The 22,022-nt window shown below is 54.1% G+C and overlaps 1 protein-coding gene and 1 long non-coding RNA gene across 11 annotated transcripts in view; one reads left to right on the forward strand and one right to left on the reverse strand.

Moving 5' to 3' along the window:
• Positions 1-1,648: 1,648 nt before the first annotated feature.
• AKT2 (AKT serine/threonine kinase 2) overlaps positions 1,649-22,022 on the reverse strand; it is a 57,859-nt gene continuing 37,485 nt past the window's right edge. For 8 of the 10 annotated variants that reach the window (XM_035284423.3, XM_078359685.1, XM_035284426.3 and 5 more), the window contains 10 exons: positions 11,388-11,541; positions 10,790-10,921; positions 8,967-9,032; positions 7,875-7,943; positions 6,929-7,051; positions 5,523-5,651; positions 5,192-5,406; positions 4,584-4,671; positions 4,365-4,467; positions 1,649-3,298 (listed from right to left, as the gene is read on the reverse strand). In XM_035284423.3, coding sequence (XP_035140314.2) covers positions 3,219-3,298; positions 4,365-4,467; positions 4,584-4,671; positions 5,192-5,406; positions 5,523-5,651; positions 6,929-7,051; positions 7,875-7,943; positions 8,967-9,032; positions 10,790-10,921; positions 11,388-11,541 — 1,159 coding nt within the window. In that variant the 3' untranslated portion in view covers positions 1,649-3,218. Of the gene's footprint in view, positions 3,299-4,364; positions 4,468-4,583; positions 4,696-5,191; positions 5,407-5,522; positions 5,652-6,928; positions 7,052-7,874; positions 7,944-8,966; positions 9,033-10,789; positions 10,922-11,387; positions 11,542-22,022 lie in introns of all 10 variants that reach the window. The other 2 variants (XR_013530907.1, XR_013530908.1) reach the window with 1 other exon arrangement.
• LOC118150121 (uncharacterized) lies at positions 5,123-10,790 on the forward strand. The gene is made up of 3 exons (XR_004737982.3): positions 5,123-5,465; positions 7,414-7,525; positions 7,805-10,790. It is a non-coding gene; the product is annotated as an uncharacterized LOC118150121 (long non-coding RNA).

Below are 22,022 nucleotides of genomic sequence, written 5' to 3' on the forward strand. Positions count from 1 at the left end.
TTGCAAAGGTAATCAGCACCAAAATGAGAACTCAAGGCCCTGAGACCTCCAGTCCAGTGAATTTTACTTTTACACCTGCTTTGCTGTGTTATTTTAAAATGACATATATCATTTTTTTTTCTTTTTAGAGACACAGTCTCACTGTCCCAGGCTGGAGTGCAGCGCCACAATCATAGCTCACTGCAGCTTCAAACTCCTGGGCTCAAGTGATCTTCCCACCTCAGCCTTCCAAGTTAGCTGGGATCACAGATATGCACCACCATGCCCAGCTAATTTTTGTTATTTTTTGTAGAGACAAAGGCCTCCCTATGTTGCCCAGGCTGGTCTTGAACCCCTGGCCTCACGAGATCCGCCCGCCTCGGCCTCCCAAAGTGCTGGGATTACAGGTGTGAGCCACTGTGCCCAGTCTACCGTTCTTTACATACAAAAAAGAACTTGTGAAGTTTTTTAAATGTACACTGCAAAAGACGATGATTCTACTCAAAATGTTTTATTAAGACTTCTAACACCCTCCTTAGGAAAAGCTCTACAGGATAAGCACATAGGCTCAACTATGGGGCCAGCTGCTGCAGCTGTGGGACCCCATCCTGCAGAAGACTAGACCCACTAAAAGGATGAGGTAGCCAGGCCTGTGCCCACTAGGAGACCTGCCTCACGGGGGTGTGAGGCGCAAGGGGGGCTGGGATGAGACAGAAGGGTACAAGGTCTTTATAGGTCGGCCTGTCTTACACCACCAGGGTAGACTTTGTAATTAAATTAAGGTCCATATGACTTTAGAAAGACAAACTAAAAGTCTTAGCTGTAGCTAACTCTGATTTCTGAAAATTGGATCTGACTTTTCTGCTTAAATTCACTCAAAATCTCACACTCCAATGGGTGTGAAGCGCTAACACCTTGTGGTCAAATCTCAAATTCATTTGTGCCAGGCCCTCTCTGCACGGCAGGGCAGGGCTCTTGTCCCTCGTCCCCGGCTGGGGGAGGTGTTCCACCCAGCGAGCTCCGGCCAGGCAGCCACGTGACTCAAGCATGCAAAGTGCAGGAGCCCAGACACAGCCAGGCTAAAGGGCAGGGCCTGGTGGAGGGGACGGACTCCAAGCTGAGCGGGCCCTAACCAAATACTCAGGAGCTCCCAGGCGACAGCAACCACACCACCATCAACACACCACTGGGTCTGTACTGGAATCTGGGGACCTCAAGGCTTCCGGTGGCAGCATAAACGGGGAGGTGTGGCTAGACAGGAATGCCCCACTCTAAGGCTCGGGGGCCTATGGAATGAACCACTCCCTTTCACTCAGTGACACCAAAGGCACCCTCCTCATTCTGGGCCACCCAGCTCTTCCACCCCTGTTCCTCCACCACGCCTCTTAGCCCAAGCAGCACAGAGGGCCTGGAGTGGTCTCTGTCTACCCCACCCCCACACCTCTCAACCCCACAGCCCAAGCTCCACCCACCCTCTCCACCCTGAGCTCCAGCACACACCCCAGCTGCCCTCGCCCTGAGCTCATTCTCATCCCCACGCCCCTGCTCAGCCCCTCCCTTGCTGAAGGAAATGGCTGGTACAAGAGGAGCTGAGGCCCAGGGGCCGGACTCCATCACCAAGGCAAGGACCCGGGTGGTTGGGCCGGCGTGAGTGCAGGCTGGGCCCTGGTCTGAAATGAGTGTCTTTATTGCTTGTACCGTACAAATATGAAGACGAGGAGAAAAGCCAGTAGGGACGGAGAACTGTCTGATAAACGACGTGGAGCAGAGGAAAAAAAGACCCCCACCCCTCCCCACCCGACCCCTCCCCACCCCGCCAGGAACTGCATAGTACAGGAGGTGGGGTAGGAAAATCAAACCCACAAAAGCTCAACTCCAAACACACAGAGGTGTTGCTGCGGGGAGGTGGTGCTGCGGGGAGGGGAGGGGAGGGGAGGCGTCGGGGGGGGGGGGGGCGCAGCGCCTGGATCCCGGTGGTGGGGCTCCTCCCACTAGGTCAGCGCCCCTCCCCCACAGGATGAAATGCTCGGGCCAGGGATGGGGCCCAAGCCCACACACCATGCACACTGGAGGACATACTGCCCTCACATACACCAACACACATACGCACACACATGCACACACACCCACGTGTGCCTGAGTCACGCCGACACACGCAGTCCGAAGCACGCACAGGGGTCCCACGGCACTGACATGGACGTGCACTCATGTTCAACCTTAAGGCTGCAGAACGTGGGGCCCTGGGGAGCGGGAGGGAAGACAGGGCCTAGTAGCCTCCCTTCTCAGAGGCCCCCCCCACCCCAACAGGTACCAGAGACGCCCACCCCACCCCTCCCTGACCAAGTCCATGGGGCCCAATACTGTCTGGTGTAAGATTGTAACAGCCGAGGCTGGCGCCCCTCTGCCCCCGCAGAGAAGGGGGCGAGCCCAGCCCCCAGTGGGGCGGGGCCAGGCCGGGCCAGGCCCAGGGTCCAGCAGGAGGAAAGGCCAGCTGGAAGGAAGCCCTAGTAAGGCACGGGGCTGGGGGCAGGCAGGTTTGCCCCCAAGTGTTCCTCCTGCCTCATCCACAGGGTGAGGATGGCAGCTTGGTGGGGAAGCAGGGCCAGGAGGCAGCACCCAGCCTGGCCCCTCCTGGTTTCCCATGGCACAGATCCTAGGACCTGGCTCTGTTCATCAGGGAGCAGCCCTAACCCCCAACCCTGTAGCTCCCCAGGGCTCCTGCCTGTCCCTGGATATTATTGCTTTTCTGCCCCCATGGGAGGACAGCGGGTGGGGGGTTGGACCTGCGCCTGGGCATTCCGAGCCTAGGCCACGGGGCCTGGAAGGCAGCACCACTGTCTGCCAGGTGCTGTGTCGCACCAGAAGGCAGGCTTCGTCTGGAAGCAGCAGCATGGAGGCAGCCACCAGCGCGGCACCCGGGCCAGAAACCCAGGCAGGCCTCGGGCACCATGCTTCACCCCTCACTGGGGCTTGCGTGGTTTAAAACCTGAATCTCTGCAGCCACCCAACAGCCTGGGCCTGGGCAGGAGATGGAGTCTCCCAAATGCGAGTCCAGGCACAAACGTGAGGCTGGGAGCAAGGGCCGCTGGGGTGCGTCTGGGAGGGGCCTGAAGAAGAACTGGAAAGCAGGTGAGGAGGTAGGGGTGGGGACACAAACCAAAAAGGCAAAGTAAAAAGTTGGAAAAAAGCCACCCGGCGGTGATGGCGGCGTGGGTGCATCCTCTGCGTGGGCGGGCTGCTCACTCCCGGATGCTGGCCGAGTAGGAGAACTGGGGGAAGTGGGTCCGCTGGTCCAGCTCCAGGGAGCCCAGGCTGTCATCTGTGGGTGGTGGAGGTGGATGGGGAGGACCGGTCAGCAGAGGGCCTGGGGCACCTGCCCAGACTCCCTGGGGAACTGGCCGCAGCTGGCGGGGGCTGCCCACAGGACAGATGGAAAAGGCCCAGCAACCTCCTCTACAACGAAGCCCCTCAGCCATGGCCCACTCCCCATGCTGGAGCTCTCGGCAGCCTCCTCTGGCTTTCTGTGCCCTCGCCCATGTGCCTCACAGCTGGCAGGGCCTTCTGAACCTCCATCTTGTCTCTGCCCCACACACCATGATGCCAGGGTCCAGCCCAGAGCCCTGTCCTGGCCTGCCTCTCGCCCTCCCACCCATTCTCCACAGGCTGCCAGGGGTAGTTTCTAAAGAACTGCTGCAACCCTGTCCCTCTGCACAAAACCCTGCCCTGGCTCCCCCCATGCAAGCAGTCCCCACTCCTCCCAGTGGCCCCCCAGACCCTCACATTCTGGCCCCAATGCCCTCTCTTCTCCCCCATCTCCCTGGCTCTGCCTGTCCTCGGCCATATCACACTTCTCCCACTGCTGGCATCCTACATGCCATTCCTGCCAACTGACGTGTTTGCTTCCTCTTCCAGAAAGCCCTCCCTACCTGTAGGCCAGGTCAGATATTTCCTCTGAGCTTCCCCAGTCCCTGGGCTCCCACAGCCTAGCCCCAACCACTCCAGGCCATCGCTCTACCTGGCCGGGAGCTTTCTGGGACACAGCTCCATCAGCGCTGTGTCCCCAGCATAGCCCAGCCCTGCGCTGGGTTCAGAGTAAGAACTCACATAGCTATAAAGCAGTGAACCCAGCCAGCCTCACGCACCAGGCTGTCTCCTGCTCTGGCCCCCACTGAGCTCCAGAATCTGCTGTAGCCAATGGCTCCTGGTGACTTCACCAGGTCCAAAGAGGACCAACAGTAAAAGGGCCTGAGAATAGGCCTTAGGGAAACTGCCCCAACATGAAGAGGCAGCCTTCGAGGGCCCTCCTCAAGAAGTGGGTTAAAAGCAGATCCCATCCCTCCACCACTGGGCCAGGCATACCGCGGCAGGGTGCCCCAGGCACTCACAGCGGTCGGGGGGTGTGATTGTGATGGACTGGGCGGTGAATTCATCATCGAAGTACCGTGTGTCGACCTCAGACGTGACCTGAGGTTTGAAGGGTGGCAGGAGCTACGGAGGAGAGGAGCCCGGGCTCAGGGACCCTGATGCCAGGAGGCCTCAACCAAGGTCACCATGGGTGGGCCAGGCCCCTGAGGGTCCTGCTGGGGCTGGCAGTGGGGACTCACCTTCTTCTGGACCACGTCCTGCCAGTTGATGCTGAGGAAGAACCTGTGCTCCATGACCTCCTGGGCATCGCTGGGCCCCCCACCAAGCCTGGGCAGAGATGGCTGTCAGCACCTGCCTCCCAGAGCAGCTGGGTTCAGGGAGACAGGCTTTCGGCGCAGGCAGGCCCTGCATGGCCTTTATGATTCTGTCTTGACCACAAACCACCACTTCACAGAGGAGGAAACTGAGGCTCAGGGAGGGAGCTCACGTGCCCAGGGTCAGCCTGACCTCACCCTGAGTCCAGAAAGGGAGTTAGTAGGGCAGTCTTGGTTCCATTCTGGCTCTGCCACATACAGCTTGGTGGCCCCAGCCAGGCCCAGGGTTGCCCTGTTCCTCAATGTCCCCATAAACCAAAGCAGTGTCAAGGATGGCCTGCCCCGCCCTGGGAAAGCTCTCCCTAAGGGCCAGTGCATTTTCAGGGGCTGTGTGGGGACAACACACACTGTGACATCACAAGCGAGTGCCTTTGTGGACACAGCCCCCTCTGGGCTGCAGGGACAGTGGCAGCAGCCGGGGCCAGGCCAGGCTGGGCTGGGCTGGGCTGGGCAGGGCCGACACCAGCCCTCACCTCTGCTTGGGGTCCTTCTTAAGCAGCCCGGCAAGCAGGGACTTGGCCTCGGGGCTGAGCGTGCGAGGGAAGCGGATCTCCTCCATGAGGATGAGCTCGAAGAGGCGCTCGTGGTCCTGGTTGTAGAAGGGCAGGCGGCCACACATCATCTCGTACATGACCACGCCCAGCCCCCACCAGTCTACTGCCCGGCCATAGTCGTTGTCCTCCAGCACCTGAGGATGGAGGGGAAATGAGGGGCTGGGCCCATGGCCCTGAGGCTGGAAACACACAGGTCTGGGATTCCCCTACCCTTGGTCTCACATGTTCCCACACCCCTAACCTCACACACCTCAGGCGCCAGGTACTCCGGAGTCCCACAGAAGGTTTTCATGGTGGCCCCATCACTGATGCCTTCTTTGCAGAGGCCGAAGTCAGTGATCTTGATGTGGCCGTCTTTGTCCAGCATGAGGTTTTCCAGCTGTTGGAAAAGTCAACGTATCTCACGCACATGCTCCCAGGGCTTCCTGCCGCCCCAGCCTTTCCTTTCAGGGGAAGATGCCAGGGGGTCCTAGATATCAACTCTCTCAGGCCAGGCTGGGCCCAGCACACACAGCCTCAACCTCTGAGGCTCAAAGAGAGGCCAGACCCAACCTGCTCCGCCCCCTGGCCCACCCTCAAGGTACTTGAGAACAGCTGGGCAGGGAGATCCGGGAGCCAGGCCCTGTCTACCCACTGCCCCACTGAGAGCTACAGGGTCTTAAGTTCGAACACGGGGGTGGGCACTAGCTTTCTTTTTGAGACGGAGTTTCGCTCTTGTTACCCAGGCTGGAGTGCAATGGCGTGATCTCAGCTCACCACAGCCTCCGCCTCCTAGGTTCAAGCAATTCTCCTGCCTCAGCCTCCCGAGTAGCTGGGACTACAGGCGCGCACCACCGTGCCCAGCTAATTTTTTGTATTTTTAGTAGAGACAGGGATGACCAGGATGGTCTCGATCTCTTGACCTTGTGATCCACCCGCCTCGGCCTCCCAAAGTGCTGGGATTATAGGCGTGAGCCACCGCTTTCTTCTTTTTTTCTACACTTTTTGTCTTTTAATTATGAAATATGCAACCAGACAAAGTGGCTAACATCTGTAATCCCAGCACTTTGAGGGGGCTTAGGAAGCAGAATTGCTTGAGTCTAGGAGTCTGAGACCAGCCTGGGCAACACAGCAAGATCTCATCCCTATTTTATGTTTAAAAAAACAAGGCCGGGTGCAGTGGCTCATGCCTGTAATCCCAGCACTTTGGGAGGCTGAGGCAGGTGGATCACCTGAGGTCAGGAGTTCGAGACCAGCCTGACCAATATGGAGAAACCCCGTCTCTATTAAAAATACAAAATTAGCTGGGTGTGGTAGGGTGCACCTCTAATCCCAGCTACTCAGGAGGCTGAGCAGGACAATCCCTTGAACCCAGGAGGTGGAGGTTGCAGTGAGCTGAGATCGCACCACTGCACTCAACCAGAGGGAGACTCCTTCTCAGATAAATAAATAAAAATAAAGTAGGGACTGTGCCAGTTCACACCCCACTAGCAGCCTAGGAGGGCTCATGGAGACCTGGAAAGGTCCCTACCTTGGGGCCACTTGCTATGGAACCACCACCCTGGACCTTGGTGGGGAGAGCTTGGCGAATGAGGGCAGAAGGCCTCGGCCCCACGTCCCTGGTGTGAGTCCCGTCTGCATGCCACGGGCCAGCCTGGTGCACACCCTGCCACTAACCTTGATGTCGCGGTACACCACGTCCCGAGAGTGCAAATACTCAAGAGCTGAGACGATCTCTGCACCATAAAACCGAGCCCGCTCCTCTGTGAAGACATGCTCCCGGGACAGGTGGAAGAACAGCTACGGGAGAAAGGGGTGGGGAGAGGAGGTCAGGCCACCACCCACTCACTTGCCCTCAGCTTCCCAGCCCCCTGCCCTAGCCCAGTGATGCGGTGACACCTCCATCATGAACCAGCAAGTGACAGCCAGAGAGACCAAGCAAGGCACAGAGCAGAAGCAGCTCACAAGTGACACAGAGCTAGGCGTGAAGGGCTAGGGTCTGCCAGGAGGCACCCACGAGAGGGTATGGGAGGGACAGCCCGAGGCAGCAGAGGAGGGAGGCCGGCACAGAGGGAAAGAGAAGTGCACGTCATGACCAAGTGACAACAGGCCATGGGCAAGCCCAGATCAGATGGGTGAGCAAACCACCTATCCCAATGCAGGCGTGACATCCGCTGCACTGAGAAGAGTGGGTGACAGAGTGAGGTGACCTTGTGATAGGGAGTGGAGCGGCTGCGTAAATCCACTTCGGGAGGACATGGGAACAGAGAGCTGGTAAGCTTTGACCCTTGGGGACTTTCTCTAGGGCCTTTAAGACCATCCTTCCCAGTGCTGTCGGCCAGCCACCCTGCAGCCCTCTTCACACCTCTCTGGACTGGTTTGGCCCCTGACCTATCCACTCACTAGCTGTGTGAACTTGGGTGAGCCACTGAACCTCTCTGAGCCTCAGTAACCATCCCACCCCCCAAATGAAGATGACGCCACCTGCCTCAAGGGAGGGGGCACAAGATGACATTCAGGAAATTTCCCTCCACCCCTCCATCTCACCCACAGCTCCTCTCCACCCCGCCCCAACCTAGGGAAGGAGGCCCCAGAAGACGAGGCCAGGGCAGCCTCGGCTCACCTCGCCACCGTTGGCGTACTCCATCACGAAGCACAGACGGTCGTGGGTCTGGAAGGCATACTTCAGCGCCTGGGGGATGAAGGCAGCAGGGTTGGAGGTGGGAGGGAGAAGGCCCTGCTTATTCTGCACACACCCTGCCCTGGCTGGGGCCTGCAGGAGTCAGCCAGATGGGGTTCATATCCCAGCTGCGCCTTTTGGGGCATAAGTGAAGGCGTGGCTCTGCAGGTAGGAAAGGGTTACATGCAGAATGAACCATCTTGTCCTCTGCCTCCATCAGGCACAGCCAGGGGAGAAACTAGAGCTGTTCTGAGCAACCAGTGCTCTTGTTTTTACAGTAAAATGTGTTCAACTTCCACACACAAGTGATGTCTGCTGTGGCTGGGAGTGGCAATGGCTTGGGAGCCAACTTCAGTGACAGGATGGACAGGCTGTCAGCCCACAAACAGTTCTGTCTGCACTAAGGAGGCCTACGGAGAGCTCCTAGAGACCCCCCGGGGGTCCCTCAGCTCATGACAACTCAACTATTCTGTTTTCTACACTGAGAAACCTTGTAAGGTTTTATCTGAAAAAGTACTGTGGCTTAATAGGATACCTGGACAGCAACTGAGACAAAGACATGACACAAGCCATCCTCAGTCCAGTCCATTTAACTGGTGGCCACTGGCCTTGATGGAGACTGCAACCCCAATAGCAATCTACTCAGTCCAAACTGACAGACAACACTATGCTAACACATCTGCTTCTATGCGCATATCTGAAAACAAAAACCAAAAAATAATATATCCACTCCGACCAGCTGGGCCAAGTGCTCTAACTCATAGACAGCAGCCATCATATAATGTGATATCTTTAGTTGGTTCAAGTGCTTACATGAAGCCTCCATCTATGAAGAAGCTGTCACCCTCCCACTCCCCGAGCCTGCTCACCCCCGCCACGTCTTGGTTCGGATGAGTGGGGCAGGGGCACAGCAATACCTTGCCCTGCCCGCCCGGCCTACCCCAAGGCTGTGCTTTGTAGCAGAAGATTTGGGCTCTTTCCCTGAGCTCTGTCCAGGCCGGCCTCACACTGCCTGGGAAGGGGAGTGCAACTCACAGTGAGGAACGGGTGCCTGGTGTTCTGGAGGACCCGGCTCTCGGTGACCGTGTGAGCGACTTCATCCTGCAGACAGACTGCGGGTGAGGGGCTGGGGGGCAACACCGTGCCTGCCCCCCCACCCCGACCTGAGGAATGGGATCAAGGCCTTGTGAGATATAATTCTACTCCCAGCCATAAATGTAGAAACAATGACAGGAGTGGAATGTGAGTGCCTGCAAGCCCTCAGCAAAGAACAGACCCAGATGAGGATCATCAGTGGCTCTCAAAGCCACAAGTGGAAACTCAGCAAGAATGTGACAATTAGGGGGCCAGGCTGCTAGGCGCAAGACATCTGTGACACCCCTGCAGGAGAGACAGACATCACGAGAGCCCCGAGGTCCGCCACAGCTGTGGAAAGCCCCACCTAGAAAGCGTTCTTGCCCAAAGAAGGAACTGAACCTAATGAAGGTCTACACAGCAGAACGCTTCTCAGGGTGCGGTCCCCACACTGGCCACATCACCACTGCCTGGGAACTGGCAGCAATGCAAATTCCTGGGACCTACCCACAGGCCCAGAGTCAGAAACTTGGGGTGGGCTGAGCACCATCTCACAAGCCCTTTGGGTAACTCTGATTCAGGTTCAAGTTTGGTACCTGGCTATACAGGAGAACCACAAGGAGAGGTTCCAAAAATCTGGAGCCACCTGTAGCAACTTCAACACGGACTCTCCCAGGGGCAAGTGTATCCCCAGGGGACACCTGAGAAGGTCTAAAGTCTTTTCTTTTTCTTTTTTAGTTGGGGGTCTGGCTCTGTCACCTAGGCTGGAGTGCAGTGGTATAAACATGGGTCACTACAGCCTCAACCTCTGGAACTAAAGGGATCCTCCCACTTCAGCCTCCTGAGCAGCATAGAGGCAGGGTCTCATTTTGTTGCTCAGGCTGGTCTCGAACTCCTGTGCTCAAGCAATCCTCCCACCTCAGCCTTCTAAAGTGCTGGGATTTTAGCCGTGAGCCACAGCACCCGGCCCAAACGTCATTTTTGATTGTCACAACTTGGGGAGCTACTATTGGCTTTAGGGGGTAGAATCCAGGGGTGCTGCTTAAAACCCTACAATGCACAGGGCTGCCCCCATAGCACAGAACAATCTATCCCAAAATGTCAACAGCGCTGAGGCTGCGGAATGCCGCCTTGGGCCCAATCATCACGTCAGGAATGAACGGCTCATGTTGAGGGCAGCACCTCATGGTTACATTCTTCAGTCTTCATCGGCTGAGACACGTATTCGAGTACGTATGAGTGGAGTGATGTGATGTCCAGCACAGACCTTCAGGTATTCCAGAGCAACAGGGGGAGGCGGAGCTAAGGAAACAAGGCTGGCTACATGCTGATAACCGGTGAAACTGCACAATGGCTACATGGTGGTCCGCAATACTGATTTTCTTTTTAAATTTCTGAATATGTTTGGAATCTTCCACCACAAAAACTTCAAATAAGGGGAAAAAATAGAATTCCATTCCTGGCCCGGCTTCCAACTGAGACACCTGAGCAGAGCCCCGGCCTCCCCAAAGGGACGTCCTCGCAGCCTTCCCAAGAGGCCCCAGCCTCCCTCGATAGTACCTCCAGGGTGAGGCCCAAGGCTCTCTCTCTACAGTCACCCCCAGCCCCTACCAGAAGGTGGAGGTGGGGACTCAGAGGATGGAGTCCAGTGAGGATGGAATCTGTGGGGGAAATAAGCCCCGCCCATGGCAGCAGACAGTGTGGGTAAGCATCCATGCTTCAGGGTCAGGCTCCAGACCGCAGCCCCCCCCAGAGGCCGGCAAGCGCAGTCCTGGGGCACGCACCTTGGCAATGATGACTTCCTTCCGCAGGATCTTCATGGCGTAGTAGCGGCCAGTGGCCTTCTCCCGCACCAGGATGACTTTGCCAAAGGTTCCCTTGCCAAGGAGTTTGAGATAGTCGAAGTCATTCATGGTCTGCCAGGGACAGGGAGAGTGGGGGCAGTCAACGCCTGGCTCATGGCCCGTGGGAGGAAATTTTAACAAAAGAAAGAGGAAAACTAAAAGACACTGTTGCCAAACGGCTTAGGCTGGAGCAGGAAGGGAAGCTCTGGGCAGCAACCCTATGTTCCGAAGTGGCCTTCAGACCAGGCTCTCCCAGGGACAGGGCCTTGGGAGGACTGAGCTCTGACACAGGGGTAGCCAGGTCTTCACCTCCTCTCAGGACAAAGCTGCAATGGACCCACCCAGGGTTGCTCCCTCCTCCACGGGCACGGAGCAGCCCCTGGGGCACCTGGCACCTGAAATCACCCCACCCTGCAGGGCAGGCCTGTCGTCTCACAGCCGAGCCCCTTGAACTGTATGGAAACCAAGGTGATCAGGGCCAACACTGGGGGTGGGGGCATCACAGGCTGGCAGCCCCACCCCTGCTCCCAGCACTTACCACTTTGGCCCGTGCCTTGCTGACCGCAACTTCCATCTCCTCGGCCACAGAGGAGTCACTGGGGGAGCCACACTTGTAGTCCATGGGGTCCTCACCCAGGGCCCGCTGCTTGAGGCTGTTGGCAACCATCTGGATGGCCCGCATCCACTCCTCCCTGTGCAGGGACACACGTGAGTCCCATGAGTCAGGAGTCCTGGGCCTTGGAGTCGAAGGGCTGAGTGCCACCTCCCAGCCACCCCCTGCAACAGGTGAGCAAATGACTGTATATCCACGGGAATTTGGGCAAGATCCGTATGAGCCAGAGAGCACTGAAGGGACCTGAGTGAAATTTCACAGACCCCTGGCCGTGATGGTGAGGAGAGGGTAAGCGTGAAACATAAAGAAAGATCACCAATTTCCCTCAAGTGACTTGGCCCGCGGACCACTTGAAGGCAGGCAGCAGGGAAATGATCAAAGAGGAGTGACCCTCTCTTTCCACAGCCCCTTGAAAGTAAGCCACCATGCTGAGCCTTGAACAAGGGAGAGACAGTGCTCCTGTGAATTCTTTGGAACAAATGACAAGCTCAAGTTTGTAAGTTACCAATGTTCTGTAAAGGAAAACCAAGAGTAAGAAGCAGCATTCATTAGCCAAAGCCACTGAAGACATTACAAGGCAAGAGCTGGCCTACAGGACTCCCTGGAGGGGACACTCCGCTGGGAGCAGGGAGTCTGCATGGCAGGGACAGAGGTCTTGGCAGCCCAGGGGTGTACAGGAGAGAAGCTGGTGGACAGGAAGCAGGTCCCAGCAGAAGGGAGCCTGGTTTAAGAAAAGTCAACTAGAGGCCAAGCACTGTGGCTCACACCTGTAATCTCAGCATTTTGGGGGGCTGAGGTGGACCCAGTGCTTCAGCCCGAGTTCAAGACCAGCTTAGGCAACCAAGCAAGACCAATCTCTTTAAAAGTTTTTAAAAAACAAAAAGTAAAAAATAAAGAACAGACGGGGCACAGTGGTTCAAACCTGTAATCCCAGCACTTTGGGGGGCCAAGGCGGGCAGATCATGACGTCAGGAGTTCGAGACCAGCCTGGCCCACACAGTAAAACCCTGTCTCTACTAAAAATACAAAAAATTAGCCAGGAGTGGTGGTCGGCACCTGTAATCCCAGCTACTCAGGAGACTGAGGCAGGAATTGCTTGAACCTGGGAGGCAGAGGTTGCAGTGAGCCGAGATCGCACCACTGTACTCCAACCCAGGCAACAGAGTAAGACTTTGTCTCAAAAACATACAAAATAAATAAAGAACAATGAACTAGTTCTGCCACTCATTGTTTAGAACTTTTGGGGAAAGGGCTGGGCATGGTGGCTCATGTCTGTAATCCCAGCACTTTGGGAGGCTAAGGCGGGCAAATCACGAAGTCAGGAGATCGAGACCATCCTGACCAACGTGGTGAAACCTCATCTCTACTAAAAAAATATATAGAAAAATTAGCTGGGAGTGGTGGCACACACCTGTAGTCTCAGCTACTCAGGAGGCTGAGGCAGGAGAATTGCTTGAACGTGGGAGGCAGAGATTGCAGTGAGCAGAGATCGAGCCACTGCACTCCAGCCTGGGGACAGAGCCAGACTCTGCCTCAAAAATCAATAGCTGGGCACAGTGGCTCACACCTGTAATCCCAGCACTTTGGGAGGCTGAGGCAGTCACCTGAGGTCAGGAGTTCGAGACCAGCCTGGCCAACATAGTGAAACCCTGTCTCTACTAAAAACACAAAACATTATCTGGGTGTGGTGGCAGGTACCTGTAATCCCAGCTACTAGGGAGGCTGAGGCAGGAGGCTGGCTTGCATCCAGAAGTCTGAGACCAGCCTAGGCAACATGGATGCCCATTTTGTAGAGACCAAAGATAAAAAATTAGCCAGGTGTCCTACGGTCCCAGCTACTCACGGGCCTAAGGTGAGAGAACAGCTTGAGCCTAGGAGGTGGAGGCTGCAGTGAGCCATGATCATGTCATTGCACTCGGCAAAAAAAAAGAAAAGAATTTTCTTTGGATACTTGCAAACTGTTCTGCCTAATAAGTGAAAATGACCAGAGACCAAAATGAAAAAAATATTAAGCTAAATGACACCAAATTGTCCACATCCCCCATTTTTGACCATACCGCAATTAGGTGTTTTCAACCCATTGCATTTTGAACCCCGTGTTCAGATGACCCACAGAAAAAGTAAAATCTTCACTAAGAATGAGAAGATTCAGAGTGCAAGTAGACAACCTCCCAAACCCCAGTGACTGAAATAAGCCACAGGGAGAGCAGCCAGTTTGAAAGGAGCCAAGGACAGTCCAGCCCTTCTCCCGCATCCTCCAGGACGGCCCCCATCCCAGGTCAGCAGGGAACAAGTGGCTGGGACTGGGCTTCAAAATCCAAGCCGGGAAACTGGCTTGTTTTGTTTTTTTTTTTTTTTACATGCCAGCAGTACCTATTTATTATTCATGAATGGTCAAAGGACTTACAAGGCCCATTATATTATGAGTATAACCATACATATGAAACATCACTTAGCAACATGGAATGAAAACGACAGGTATATATTTATATTAAAAAAATACACATTTGCTTTCAATGTTTGCCTACAAAAAGAATACATGTACACCCACTCTCTCAAGTGCTCCCCATAAACTGCTACAAAAGCAGGAGGCATCAAGCTGCAGAAGTTCCAATATACATAACATGTTGAAATATCTCAAGCATAAAAACTGTACATAACTTGCAAAAATAAAGTTCCTTTCTTCAAACATTTTGATCTGAGCTCAAGCAAAGCAAATAATGAACACCAATGATTTTTATACTATTTCACACAATTTAAAATAATCAATGAAAAGGTCAACAGCTTCAAAAATCCTGACAATATGGAGGTTATGAGAATGAACAACGCCTTTCATATGAAAAGTAGACAGCAGATCTGCTTTATCCCGGCTCTCAGATATTTAAGGAACATAATTTACTCAAACTCCAAGTTTACCAGAACAAACAAAATGATAAAAAGAAAAATTACTGCAAACAGGGCATCATTGCCCTTTAGTTTCTTTAGGCCATTTCACTAGCGCAGGAGCATCATTTACCTGAAAGACCCTAAGAGTCACAATTAAAGTACTCCTACTAAACTATTTCCTTTGTTCTCTAAAAAGTGCCACATACTATGCTTTTCATTTAAAAAAAACACACACACAAATAAACTAATGAAAGACTGTTTGTCTCCATCTCTTATCAATGAGGAAGGGCCAATTATCACATTTCACGCAAGGTTACTTCTACTTCCATCCATCCCAACATGCGCCCTTTTCCACATTTGACACTGCTGGAATGCAGATGCAGCTCACAGGTGGGGCCTGTCTTCATTTAACTGGGAACTGTTTTTCTTGGCACTATATGCAACTCCAAGTTTAGGCAGAACTAAATGCCTCCCCGACGACAGCACCTTCGATTTGGTGAACTATGACAGCAGGGCTTAAACACACAGGCTGTGGTGAGGTGGAGTGCCTGTGAGGCATCTGTGCCAGGAGGCATTCTGCAGCTGGGGAAAATACAGGCAGGTCTGCATGCTGACTTGGGATGACCTGAGACCTCCTGAGAAAAAGCAGGTGCAGGGCCAAGGGAGGTGGCTCACTCCTATAAGGCCTGCATTTGGGATGCAGAGGGAGGAGGCTTGCTAGAGCGCAGGAATTCCACACCAGCCTGGACAACATAGGAAGACCCCGCCTCCATAAAAAATTTCAAAATTAAGCAAGGTGGAAAACAGGCCGGGCGTGGTGGCTTACGCCTGTAATCCCAGCACTTTGGGAGGCTGAGGTGGGTGAATCACGAGGTCAAAAAATTAAGACCATCCTGGCCAACATGGCAAAAACCCATCTCTACTAAAACTACAAAAATTAGCTGGGCCCACGTGGTGGCGAAAGCCTGTAATCCCAGCTACTCAAGAGTCAACCTTGAGGCAGGAGAATCGCTTGAACCCCAGAGGCGGAGGTTGCAGTGAGCTGAGATTGCGCCCCTGCACTCCAGCCTGGGCATCAGAACAAAACTCTGTCTCAAAAAAAAAAAAAAAAGGAAAAGAAAGAAAGGTGGTGCTGCTGAGTTGGAAAATAATGAATTTCTGCAGACACATGCTCACGTAAACACAAACATCTCCAGGAGCCCTGCCTGCCTCCGGGGAGGGGACCTGGGAGTCCAGGGAAAGAAACAGCCTCTACTAACAAATGGGAACCACTCGTTATCATCAACCACCCCCACCCCCGCCCATTACGAAGGAAGAACTGAGGCACAGATTAAAAACCCGAATTCCAGAAAAACAGCAGTTGCTCCAGGCCTGGCAGCTGGAATCACAAAAGGCCTGTGGCCTCTCGCAGAGCCAATGGGCAAGGCAGTTCTCCATTAGCCCCATGGCTTGCTGAACCAGGCAGCTCAGAGGTCCAGTTAGTACACGTGAGGCTCTGCCTTCTCGAACCGGCCACACTCACACGAGACCATGCTTTGCACGACAAATACCGTGCGAATACCGTGCCATGCTTTGTAAGACAGATGCATATTCGTCAAGTGCTGGCCCGATGCCCTCCCTACCGACCCAGTGACTGGAGTCCCCATAACCCATCTATGTCCACCCCACAGAGGCAAAGATTTCTACCTGTTTTGAACATGCTTCTACCCCCAGAACTCATGGTGGCTACTCGGCAGATACTTGGTAATGAATGCACGAGGCAGCCAAAGTCCAAGTGGGCCCAGAGCCAGGGCACAGCAAGGCCGAGTGCAGACCTGGGCAGAGCACATACTGAGCCCTGGTGCGTGCCCAGGCAGAGCGGTGCTGGCTTCTGTACTCCCTGACCCAATGTCTCAAGCCAGCATTTCTCAACTTGATTTAACCCATGCCCCCTTTGGAACAAGAAACAGCCTAATTCCCAAACCCTGCACTAATATTCCTGTTTTTAAAAAAATGTAGCGGGGGGGAGGTGGCTGGTAGGGGCAGGAGCAGATTCCACGACTTTTTTTTTTGAGATGGAGTCTCACTCGCTCTGTCGCCAGGCTGGAGTGCAGTGGCACGATCTCAGCTCACTGCAACCTCCACCTCTCAGGTTCAAGCGATTGTCCTGCCTCAGCCTCCTGAGTAGCGGGGATTACAGATGCATGCCACCATGCCCAGCTAATCTTGTATTTTTAGTAGAGACAGGGTTTCACTACGTTGGCCAGGATGGTCTCGATCTTTTGATCTCATGATCCGCCTGCCTCAGCCTCCCAAAGTGCTGGGATTACAGGCGTGAGTCACTGTGCCTGGCCTTCCATGACACGCTTTATCAGACATAGTTGTCCTCTCACAAATTTTAAATTTCTTTAATGCTGACTCTGAGTAAAAGATGGCGGACTGGAGGAAAAAATATCATGGATCTTCTAAGAGATGCAGTGAATATATTAAATGAAAAATATGATTCTGATATATAAAGATGTTGAGAGACTGTCATGTGAAGATTGCAGATTGCAGACTAAGATGTAGAGTGTGATATCATCTTTGTTTTCAAAGAGGGGGTGGAGAGAACACAGATGGTCCCTCTGTGGAGAGAACCTGAGCATGTGAAGGACAGCGCAGCCACACTGCCAGCCCTGAAGCAGCTCCAGGTTACTCCGGATGGGAATCAGGAGCACAGGCCCTGGAGCCACCCCAGCTGGGGCTCTAAGTGGCTCTGCCACCTGGACGAGCTTTGCCCTTCCAGCACTCCCCTCCCCCAGGGCCTGGGGATAAGAAGTTGGTGGGCTGCAGGTACAGAGCACTGCGCGTGTGGCTGGGTGAAGCAGACTCAACTAGGGGAGGGTGCCGAAGACACCAGCTGGGGTGAACCTCCCCACCCACCCTGGCTCCCACTGCCCACCCTAGAGAGCTCCAGAAAGCACAGAATGCAGGAGGTTGTCCAGGACTGACTGGGCTTGCCTGCTGCCTCACAAGCCCTCCGATCCAGTTCCAACTAGACCAAAGTTGCAAGGTTGCAGCACTCAGAATTCCAGACAAAAAGCAAGGGCCTCTGTCCAGGATCCTTCTCAAGTTTGCAACATGGGGTCTGGTGCAAAGGGGAGCTCCCCCTAAAGCTACAGCTCAAGTGTCTTCTACCCCCTATAGGAGAGTCCCCAGGGAAACCACTACCAGAAAAGTAACAGCACAGAATGGCCAGCTCCAGATACCACCTCTCTCGATTCTCAAGAGCACTGCAATTCTCAAGAGCCAGCATTTCTGCTGTGGGGACTGAGGCGCACAGAGGTGGAGTCACCTGTGAAGGTCACACAGCAGGGATGTGGCAGAGCTGGGATTTGCCTGTGCACGGCCCATTCCTCCTTGGCACCACCCACCTGTCCCCAAGCCTCAGCAAAGCTGCCGAAAGCTATTCGAGGCCCAGAAAGATAAAGCAGGGACCCTCTCTAGGGAAGGCTCATGGGACACCTGCCAGGGAGCCCAGGGGGCAAGGAGAAGGAACAATTCTTCTCAGAAGCCATGATCTGCACCTGCCTTTCAAAGAGGGACCCCCATCCCCACCACTAAACAGCATCCCATGAACACCTTCCATTCACAGAGGCTGGCACTGCTGTGTGTTATGGGAAAGGACTCCTGTCACCCTCCCAGCAACCCTGTGTAGTAGGCAGTGCCATTCAATTCATGCTAAAATGGCAAGATCGAAGCACAGAGAGGCTCATCCTCCACCTACAGAGGCCAGGGCCTACAACCCAGGCCCTTCTACCTCGGAGAGGACTTCTCCCATCGGGTATTTTTCGGGACCTTCTCATCCTCATTTGGGCTTAAGGCCAGGGAAGGGGCCTAGGGGAGTCACGTTCACCCCAACACTGGGCAGGGTACAGGCTCTGGGCCAGGAATTACGGCACTCGGCGCCCAATGCGGTGCCTGCTTCCCACACCAGCTGGAGACCTCACAGTGGGTGAGAGGACAGGCTCCAGGACGGATGGCCTGGGGGCGGATCCCAGCTCTGCCCCTTCCTGCAGTTAACACTGGGCAGGTCGTGTGCCCTTCCTGTGCCTCAGTGTGTGAGGCCCTAGAGGGTCCTATCAGGGTGAAATAAGACACGACACCACGTGCTGAGAGCAGGGCCCCGCAGAGTGAGGTCCAGGAAGGCTGTGGTGAGAGTTCGCCCTGCCGGCCTGCAGATGTGGAGCGCTTCTGTGTGCCAGGCTTGTTCGGGGCGCTGAGGATGCAGCAGGGAACAAGCCCATCAGGATTCCTGACCTGAAGGGGAAGACAAGTGTGTAGAAGCTCCAAGGTGGGCCAAACAGGGAAGCCCCTTCTCAGAGAGCAGTCAGGGGAGGCCTAAGGACATGGCGTTTAAGCCAGGACCTGGACTATGGCCATCCCCAGTGCCTAGAGCAGGCCCTTGGTACATAGCTGTGACATAAAGGAAACAGAGGGAAGGAGGCAGAGGACTGGGAGGGAAAGGAACCCAGGCAGAGGGAACTGTGTGGTGAAGGCCCCAGGGCAGGAGCGAGCTGGGGGTGTCTGCGGAAGGCGCACAGGCGCCAAAGTGGCCGGAGCCAACAGAGGAGAGCGGAGGAGATGAGGACGGGAGGGACGGCAGGCCCAGACCACTGGGGGCTCTATGTGCCCCTATGTTAGAGACATGGGGCTTATCCTCAGCACCACAGGAAATCGCTGAACGGTTTTAGTCAGGGGAACAGGCTCCGATTTCTGTTTTAAGTCAGTGGCTGCTGCATGGGCCATGGACCGGGGTAGTGAGAGGAGATCCGGGCATCCTGTAGGAAAGAGGTGCTGGTGGCAGAGGAGACAGAGGTATGAGGCACCGGCACTGCGTGTGCTGAAGGCTGCCATGGGCAGGCCCTGCGCCAGCACCTTCACACTGACTTCCTCCTCCGCGCTTCATGACAGCCAGGGAGCTGAGCCCCACTGAGGAAGGGGCACAGCAGCTGGCCTGAATCTAGGATCTGGAGCCCCACCCTGGGGGCACCCCTGAGCGAAGCTCGATAAAGTGGAGGTGGCAGGGCTGTCCTTCATGCACAAACCTGTCCTCACCCCTTCAGAAGTGACGGCTGACTGTGGGGACTCTTCCCTAGCCAGCACCCTCCCCAACTGGCAGGGCAGGTACAGCTGGAGGGTACTGGGGCCCTTCCTGGGCGCAGACGGCCTCCCTTGTGAGGATAAAATAAATTAAATCACGTACTCGGAACAGGGTCTAGCTCAGATCATTTGTTTTTTCTTCACCCAACATTTACTGAACACCCGTTTGTGTGCCAGATACATAAATAAATATAAATGTCCCACTTTTATATTAGACAGGGGCTATGAAGCAAAGCACAGCTGGGGAAGGGCAACAGAGGGAAGGGAGGCAGGGCGGGATCTGCTGGAGTGGCGGCGCAGAGCAGAGACCTTGTGGAGTCTGGGTGAGCCATCATGGAATCTTGGGGAAGAGGCCTTAGACAATCGCCACAGTGAGCACCGAGGCCCTGGGGCAAGAGATGTGCTGGGCATGTTGAAGGAGCAGCAAGGAGACATGGCTCGTGGGAGGAAACGCTTCTGGAGAGGTGGCTGATCATACAGGACGCTGCAGGACACAGCACAGACCTCAAAGTTTACTCTAAGTGGGAGTGTAAAAGCCATTCAGAGTTCTAAGCAGAGAAAATACATAAGATTTAAAGCAAAAAGATGGCACATGGCCAGGCGCAGTGGCTCATAGCTGTGATCTTAGCACTTTGGGAGGCTAAGATGGGTGGATAACCTGAACCCAGGAGTTAAAACCAGCCTGGGTAACACGGTGAAACCGCATATCTACAAAAAGTGCAAAAATTAGCCTGGTGTGGTGGCAGACACCTGTAGTTCCAGCTACTCAGGAGGCTGAGGTGGGAGGATCACCTAAACCTGGGAGGTTGAGGCTGCAGTGAGTTGTGATTGTGCCACTGCACTCCAGCCTGGGCAACAGAGATCCTGTCACAACAACAGCAGCAAAGATCATACCAAGTAAAACACTTGAGGAAGAAAAGAAAGGAAAAAAAGAGCATACTCGTCTGATGCACTATTTTTTTTTTTGAGACGGAGTTTCACTCTTGTTACCCAGGCTGGAGTGCAATGGCGCGATCTCGGCTCACAACAACCTCCGCCTCCTGGGTTCAGGCAATTCTCCTGCCTCAGCCTCCCAAGTAGCTGGGATTACAGGCACCCGCCACCATGCCCAGCTAATTTTTTGTATTTTTAGTAGAGACGGGGTTTCACCATGTTGACCAGGATGGTCTCGATCTGTTGACCTCGTGATCCACCCGCCTCGGCCTCCCAAAGTGCTGGGATTACAGGCTTGAGCCACCGCGCCCGGCCTCTGATGCACTATTAAGCACTTCTGCCTGCCAAGACCAGGGGTCTGCAAACTTCTTTCAAAGACCAGAAAGCTGGGTGTGGTGGTTTGTGCCTATAATCCCAGCACTTCGGGAGGTGGAGGAGGGAGGATTACTTGAGACCAGGAGTTGGAGACCAGCCTGGGCAACATAGCAAGATTCTGTCTCTACAAAAAAATTTAAATATGAGCTAGGCATGGTGGTACACACCCATAGTCCCAGCTACTCGAAATGCTGAGGCATGAGGATGGGTTAAGCCCAGGAGTTTGAGGCTGCAGTGAGCTATGACTGTACCACTGCCTGGGCAACAGAGCAAGAACGTGTCAATTTAAAAAAAAGGTTTAAATTAAAAAAAATTTTATTAAAATTTTAAGGGGCCAATTCTTAAATGTTTTAGGCTTTGCAAGCCAGTCTTTGTCACAACGACTTAACTCAGCCATAGTAAGGCAAAAGCAGCCAGACTATTCATGAACAAACTGGACATGGTCATGTTCCAATAAAACTTTATTTACAAAAATAGAGGGCAGGGCCATAGTTTGCCTACCCTGTTCCAGACCGAATTCTAGTTTACAAGAATACAGACATGGGGAACAAAAGTAAATGACACCAAAAGACACTAATATGACACACCTAGAAGGTGTGACATTCTACAAGACGACTGGCCTGGCTTGTCAAAAAAAAAGGGAAAAAAAATCAATGTCTTTGGGAGGGAAAAAAAGGACAAAGGGCTGAACTAGATTAAATACAACAGGTCAAAGAGACATATACCTTGAATGAATCCTGGTTTGAAAAACAACATTCTACAGGCTGCATATCCTTCAAAAGGTAACCAAAGAAATTCAAGAATGGATGGATAAGGAGAAGCTATTAGTAAACAAATTATTTTTAACTGTCTCAGGCATGACAGTATCATGATTCTGTAGAAGAAAGTCCTCATTCTTAGGAGATGCTTACCATGGCTGTAAGGAGTACAGTGTCACAAAGTATGAATGCCAGTTCAGGTTTCGCATAAAACACAGCCAGATGAGGCAGACATGGTGAATGCGGGACCAGGAGCGGGGCGCCTGGACGTCCATTCATTACACTACCCTTTCAACCTTTCTCTGTTTGAAACAACATATCTGCAGTGAAGTGGAGGACAGGGAGGAGGGTCTCTCCAGCTGGAGAGGCCACCAGGAGCCCAGTGAGGAGGCGCTGCAGCACCTAACCAACAGGCAGTCACCGAGTGGCACCCACCTGCCCTGCAACCCCTGCATCCCTCCCTAGGCTCAGGAGAGGCCAGCTGGCA

The sequence above is a fragment of the Callithrix jacchus genome, chromosome 22 (assembly GCF_049354715.1).
Source record: "Callithrix jacchus isolate 240 chromosome 22, calJac240_pri, whole genome shotgun sequence".
In the NCBI taxonomy this organism is placed as follows: Eukaryota; Metazoa; Chordata; class Mammalia; order Primates; family Cebidae; genus Callithrix; species Callithrix jacchus.